We start from the raw sequence: 7876 nt of genomic DNA, 5'->3' as shown, positions 1-7876 counted from the left end.
TTTATTGATGAGAAAAAGGATCAACACTTATATCCTTATTAGAATGGAATTTGGTGGCTTCGGCAGGAAAATTAGGACTTGGAACGGAATTTATATTCCAACATGACAACGATCCAAAGCACAAAGCTGGATCTGTAACCAGATATCTTGCTGCAAATGGCATTAACGTGTTGGATTGGGTTGCACAATCGCCCGATTTGAACCCTATGGAACATTTATGGTCGGTGGTGGAAAAAAGAATGAAAGATCGAGCTCCAAGGAATAAAAACGAGCTCAAAGAATTGGTTTTAGATGTTTGGTCATCAATTAATCAAGAAACTACGCCTAAACTCGTCTCATCAATGAAAAATCGTTGTAGAGCAGTTATTGAAGCTGATGGTGGTCCTACAAGATATTAATTTAGTTTTAACTAATTTTAATTTAAAAATTAACATAGTGTACGGACAATTTTTTTGTTTAAACTTTTAACTCTTTTTAAATAAACTTATATAATTTTTCATATATTAATATATTTTTAACTAATACACTTAAAATTACTTTAATATTATAATATTTCTTTAAAAACTCTTAATTACAACTATCTAAATACTTTTAAATGTTGTTTTGATCAAATATAGATACTTTTCATTAATGTACGGACAATTATTTTGCCCACTGTATATATATATATATATATATATATATATATATATATATATATATATATATATATATATATATATATATATATATATATATATATATATATATATATATATATATATATATATATATATATATATATACAGTGGGCAAAATAATTGTAACACATAATATAATATAATATAAGTATATATAATATATAAATATGTAAGTATATATACTTATATATGTGTGTATATATTAGGGTTATAACTTTATGGTATCTCTAGTTTCCTATACAAATATAGGTGAACTTTGTTTTGAAAGTAACTAAAAAATCATTAGTTTTCTTAAATTTTTGAAAAAGGCCAACTCCAATGACCCTTGGTTACTTGCTGGATCCCATATATTACTGAAAGTTTCAAAAAGTATACCTAGATCTCAAAAGAACCAAAATTTATAAAGATTTTATAATTTACTTTCAATTTTCTAATTTAATTTTCTTTATTAATTTTCTTTTTTATTAAATCGTTGTAATATAAAGAGTATTATTGTTAAAAATTGACAATATCAAGTTTTGTTTAAAAATGTTTTTGTTTTTTTTTTATATAAGATTTAGATATATACCTAACAGTGGTATAGGGGACCCAGTAATTAATTAAGAGTTTTTGGGGGTTATAAATATATATATATATATATATATATATATACACATATATATATATATATATACACATATATATATATATATATATATATATATATATATATATATCATAGTCTTTCGACTACGTGATAAAGATATTATATAAAGATAAAGATATAAATGGTTAAAACAAATTTTAACAACTTCAACAATTAAGCTAAATTTTAATGTTGTCTAAAAGTTAAAACAATTAAAATAATGCGAAAGTACATTAAGTTTTATCGTTTTTTAAACAACTGCAATAATGACTAGAAAGTTTTTTAATTAATAGTGTTATTATTTTTATTTTATTTTTAAATATATATTTTAAGCAAGTCTTGCTACATCGGAGTGTTGCTACATCGACTATCTTGTAACCTGCTGCTACAGCAGGGGTGTGGAGTTGTAAAAAAAGTATTAACTCTTATTTACAACTCCAAAAAACAATATTACGCGATAATTAAAAAATTTTTATTTTGCCAAGTATATGAAAAATTATTTGAAGGTTAAATATTTTGTACATGCCACTCCCACATTTGTTTAGCGACTCTGACTCCACTAAAAATGTTGCGACTCTGACTCCAACTCCACAGCCCTGGCTACAAGGAAGTGTTGCTACATCAATTATTTTATAGCCTGCTGCTAAAAGGAAGTGCTGCTACATTGACTGAGGGTTTGGTTTGGGCAAGCAATCTATCATATAAAAAAATTAACTTTATTCAAGCTTTTAGACTTTTTCTGGTCTGGTTTATTAGTTGTTTCTTTCATGACTGCACTTTATGGAAGAAACTTTTCAACTACCGTACATGACTATAAAATAATACATAATCGTTTGTACTGTAAGCTTTTTTAAATAATTGTATTACATAGAAAATTTATTGAATTAAAGTGATAAAAAGAAACAAAATAAAATTAAAGATGACTGAGACTGAGCAGCTAAAAGCAAGAATCAATGAACTTGAAAGACTTCTTGAAAAACAGAATATGGAGCCAAAAGCAAGGCCAAAGATTGCTGAAATGAGCTCTGAGGTTGTTGATAGCAATCCCTACAGGTTATTATTTTCAGAATTATTTTTTTTAATTTTTATTAAACTTTTTTTTTTATGGGTTAGTTTATTTAAAATAGGAGTTATAAATTAAATTTTTTTCCCTCTTTTTTAGCCGATTAATGGCTTTGAAAAGAATGGGTATTGTGGACAACTATGAGGTTTTAATATTTAGTATTTTTATAATAACTTTTTTTTTTCTCAGGTCTTAATATGTGCGACCACTTTGTGCTCCTTATAAGGTTTTTAAAGCTGTACCATGACTGTTAATATCATATTTTAATATGTGCGACCACTTTGTGCTCCTTATAAGGTTTTTAAAGCTGTACCATGACTGTTAATATCATATTTTTCTGGGAATTTTATAAATGGGTTCCATTTAAAGTCATGTAATGGTTTGGGTTCTATATAAGTACTAAATGGTTTAGGTTCTGTTTAAAGTCATGTAGCAATTTGGGTTCTATTTAAAGTCACGTTTTGGATTCTATGTAAAGTCATGTATGTTGTATTTAAAGTCATGTATTTTTATTGGGGTTTTAAAAAAGTATGAGGGTTTTGAAAAAATATTGGAGTTTTTAAAATATATTGGTGTTGTAGTAAAAATATTTTTAGAGGCTAGTTTAATGGAAAAGTTTTACCTAAAAAAATATACCTCTATTAATATACTAATAATTCCAAAACTGTTGTTTTTTAATTTAAAATCCTTTAAAATGATTTCAAATCAAGCAATTCGAAATCGTTTTAAGGGATTTTGAATTAAATCTTATTTTTATGAAAATATCTAAAATAATTAACTTTAACTTTAGTTTATTTAGAAGATTTTTTAAATAAACTTTTTTACATAGTTTTTATATAAGTAATTTATTGAAAGTAGTACTTTATGCAATTATATTTTTTATGCAATTAAGTTCAAGAATATATTTTGGTTTAGAAAATACGTGATTACTCAGTTGCCATCGTTGGAGTAGGCGGGGTAGGAAGTGTTACTGCTGAAATGCTTACTAGATGTGGAATAGGAAAAGTATACATTCATATTATTATTTTTTAATTTATTGTGTATTTAATAAATTGTTTTACTATAACAATTCTATACATCATTTCTATGACAGTGATGCATTTATTCTATTACATGTTGATTTTATTTTAGTTTATAATTTTATTTTAAATATATTTGAAATTAAATTTTGCTGCAATCGTAGAAGGATAAAAATCTTTTTGAAAGAAGTAGAGAGCTGATTCTTAGTTCTTAAACTTAGAGAAACTAAGTAATTAGTTTTCTTTTTTCTTTTTATCATGAATTATAATAGAAACTTTCATAAAATTATTGCAAAAAGCATTTTTTAAATTGACTCAGTTTAAAACTTTTTTTGTATATTTTTATCTATATGAATTTTTAAAAACTGTTTTTATTATTTATTATCTTTAAATTCTACTTTTACTATTTATTTTTATATTTTTTTTATTATTATTATTTAACACCCAAAGTTATTATTTAAACAAAGCTTAAGTGAGTGAGCGCATGAGAGTTCCCTCACTCCTCTAGAACATATATAAAATGAAATATACTACTTTAGTGAAATATACTACTTTATGCTCAGAAGAAACACAGTAATAATGTTGTTATAAATGTTTTCAATAATTTTTCTTATTTTCCCTCATAACTTTAAAATACAATAATATATAATATAAAAGAAATATTTTTATTTACAGTTCTAAATCTCTTTGGTTTATTCTGGATTTTTTTTTTCAACAGGTTCATAGATTCTGTTTGCATTACACATTTAGGTTAATTTTATATTCCTGAGATTTCATAAGTTAAAGTACAGCAACAGGAATTTTATATAAACTTAAAAAAACATTTATCTTGACTTTTTATTTATATATAAAGAAAGCCATTTCGATTGATTTCTGCAGTTTAAAAACTAAAGTGATCAAAATATATTAGTATAATGCTAACTCAAGTTAACATTAACATTAGTTCATGTTAAGTGCTAACCTAAATCTGCAGTAATAAGTATAGATATATATATTTATTCCTGCAAGTTTAGTTAATATAGTTTCCTTATTAAAGTTTGTTTATTGAAAATTTTTAAAATACCTACTTTAATCCAGACAGTTTTTCAGACAAAGAAGAAAATCATGATAAAAATTAAATTTTTTTATTTTGTATTCTTGTGGTTTTTTCTTTCTTATGTAAATGATGCCTACCCAAAACTAAACACTTAGTCAATATATCAAAGCCACTGAAGTTGTAGGTTTTATGTATCAAAGCCACTGTAGTCATAGGTTTTATGTATCAAGGATTTTAAGTATATTTGAGTAGTTTGGTATTTTACTATTACATCATCAGAAATGTTTCATGCAGGGGTGGATCTAGGGTGCGTCTAGTACGTCTGTAGAAGTACCCAAAAATAAAATTGAACAAAAAAAAAGTAAATATAATATTTTAATATTGCGTATAAAAATAATTTTTTACTCAACCACCATGGCGGTTTTACTTGTCTAATTTTACATGTCTAATTTACTTGGCGTGCCAAGTAAATTAGATTTAAGTTTTATCGCCATTATATAAACACTTATAAAAAAAATATATAATTTTTGCTTCTTGTTTAGAGTAAATAAAATTGCTTCTTGTTTAGAGCAGTTTTTTAAGTTTAGATAAAAATATCTTTATTAACTGGAGGTTAAAGTATTAATAAATAAATAATATTTAAATAGAAGGATCAATGGATCTTTTGATCTTTTGAATGAATATTATTTTATAAAAATGATAAAAAGCATTTTTAATTTTTATTTTTTTGTCAAAAAAGCAAGATACTTTCTTAACTTACCCAAAGTAAACATCCTAAGTAAAATTTTAGTCAAAATCCTTTTGCGATAATCAGGTGGTGAAATATGTTTTAATAATTAATACATGACAAAAAGTTTTCAATATTTAAATTTTAAGTAATTGATTTTACTTATAAAAAAACACTATCGGACGTGATGTTTCACTTACACCTTAAAATATGTAAAGTTTATTATGATATTTGAAATGTCGTTCAATGTTAGATGTTAGAATCGTAAGTCTAAAATGTCAATTAATCACAAAGTTAAAAACATCATGCAACAAAAAGACGAAACAAAATTAATCATTTTGAAAGAAATTACTGTATCATTTAATACAGAATTCTCCAAGCATTGTTCTCGTATTGCCAAAAAAGCCTACTCTTGTCTTTACTTACTTTTCAAAACTTTTATCAGTAACAATCCTCATCTTCTAGTAAAAGCCTACAAAGTTTATGTACGACCTATCTTAAAATCTTGCAGCCCAGTGTGGAGTCCTATCTTCTAAAAGATAATCGAAAAAGTCTAAAGATATTTCAGCAGAATTACCTGTAAAAGATGCCATATTACTTATTCTGATTATTCATCGAGACTAATTCTTCTAGATCTTGAGTCTCTTGAATACTATAAAGTCAAATTTGATCTTTTTATGGTATACAAAATTGTACACAATCTTGTCGATTTACCTCTATGTAATTTCTTTACCTTTTCCAACTGTCACTACAGCACTAGATGTCACACCAAAAAGTTTATATCACGCAATATATGTACAAATGATTCTTGTAGATTCTTCAGCGTAAGAACAGTAAAACTATAGAATTCCTTACCAGCTCACATTGTTGATTCTCCTTCACTATCTATGTTCAAAAAAAATTGAATATTTATGATTTAAAATATAATCATGTACTTTATTAATTATATTGCAACTATGTATAATTTTATATTAGTGGTGTTACATAAGCGTAATCTTGTGATTACCTGTCTCACCTTTTTGTAGTAAAACTCTTTTTGTATGGTTTTTAATACAAATAAACATTATTATTATTAAAAAAAGGTACATTACAGAAAAGTATAATTTCTTGTAAAGTTACGAGTCTTGTCGGCTCTTGTAAAGTATTTAGTTTTCTTAAAACATCAAGTGTTTGCAACATTTTCGTGTTAAAGCTGGTGATAAAATTCTTCAAGATCAACTTTGATATTATCAAAAAATCAAGTGTTTGCAACATTTCCGTGTTAAAGCTGGTGATAAAATTCTTCAAGATCAACTTTGATATTATTAAAAAAAATGCTTCTTACATATCTAAGATATCATAATCATACCATATCATATCATCAGGTAAAAAAAAAAAAAGTGTTTTGGAGAAGTAATTAATGACAAAGTAATAGTAACAATTTGAACGTTTTTCTATTTTTGCTGATAAAGCTTCTGACAGTTAAAGTAAGAATAACTATTATTAATTATATGGTTTGTTGATTCAAATTTCAATAAAAGAATTTTATTGTTTTTTTAGATTGCACAAATAGTGTTACTAGTTAGGGATTATTTTTTGTTAAAAAGTATTTAAGATTCATTATATATCATGAATTGCAGAGGGCATTGATATGATGGTGCTGGAGCAATTGATGATCACACTAAAGGTTTGCCCTGTTGTATTTTAAATCTGAATGAAAAAATTGTATATGCTCATTGCAATAGTCACAGAGCTAATTTAACTATTTGTGCCTCATACAAAGTGCAATATGTCAAGTATCTTTTGGCGCACTTTAATGAGGTATCATACTTGTTAAACTATTACCTACCAGGAAACAAAAGTTAGAGGAGCATATTGAAAGTACTTATACGTTGGCTGTTAAAAAAATAATTTTTTGCAGAACATGTTTGGAAAAAGTTTTCTTTTGTTTTGGATACTTTTCAGGAACTTTGTGCTAGTTCTAACAAAAATGATTTTAGAAGTTCAATTTTTTCTTAACACTAGAAGGGCTTCATCATATCTTTCAGTGACTTTTATGAAACAGTTTTACTGAATTCCCATGCTTTAACCTTGTGAGCTTTGTTTATGCAAAGCCATTTTTGGTTAAATTTGAAAAGGTGATATCCATTTTAATAATACTGAGTTGTTAAAAGTGATAAACTTTTCTGCTTGTGAAAACATGCATTCTACAAAATAGAGTGCTTCAATGTTCTTGAAAGAAAAGTGCAATAATAAATTAGTAGAAAATCACTTAACAAAATATTTTTATTTAACACTGTGTTTCATCAATAAAGACTCATTATATATTTATATATATAAATTTATTTATATATATATATATATATGTGTGTGTGTGTGTGTGTGTGTGTGTGTGTGTGTGTGTGTGTGTGTGTGTGTGTATATACATACATATATAAATATATATATATATGTATGTATATATATATATATATATACATACATATACAAATATATACATGTTCATGTATATATATATATATATATATGTGTGTGTGTGTGTGTTTATATATACATACATATATAAATGTATATATATATATGTATGTATATATATATATATACATACATATACAAATATATATATGTTTATGTATATATATATATATATATATATATATATATATATATATATATATATATATATATATATATATATATATATATATATATACGATATTGCTGTTTTAGGTCGTAAAAAAAATCGT

At 24.9% G+C, this 7876-nt stretch overlaps 1 protein-coding gene across 1 annotated transcript in view; it reads left to right on the top strand.

The window, feature by feature from the left end:
* The first annotated feature begins 1848 nt into the window (after positions 1-1848).
* The window catches only part of LOC100205299 (ubiquitin-like modifier-activating enzyme 5), a 24287-nt gene continuing 18259 nt past the window's right edge, over positions 1849-7876 (top strand). Inside the window, exons 1-3 of the mRNA XM_065800074.1 lie at positions 1849-2358; positions 2468-2513; positions 3284-3373. Of these exons, the coding sequence (XP_065656146.1) occupies positions 2225-2358; positions 2468-2513; positions 3284-3373 (270 nt within the window). The 5' untranslated portion in view covers positions 1849-2224. The remainder of the gene's footprint in view (positions 2359-2467; positions 2514-3283; positions 3374-7876) is intronic.

Source organism: Hydra vulgaris, chromosome 06, assembly GCF_038396675.1.
Source record: "Hydra vulgaris chromosome 06, alternate assembly HydraT2T_AEP".
Taxonomy (NCBI): domain Eukaryota; kingdom Metazoa; phylum Cnidaria; class Hydrozoa; order Anthoathecata; family Hydridae; genus Hydra; species Hydra vulgaris.
Note: the sequence above shows the minus strand (reverse complement) of the source record. Positions and strands in the feature narration are given on the sequence as shown.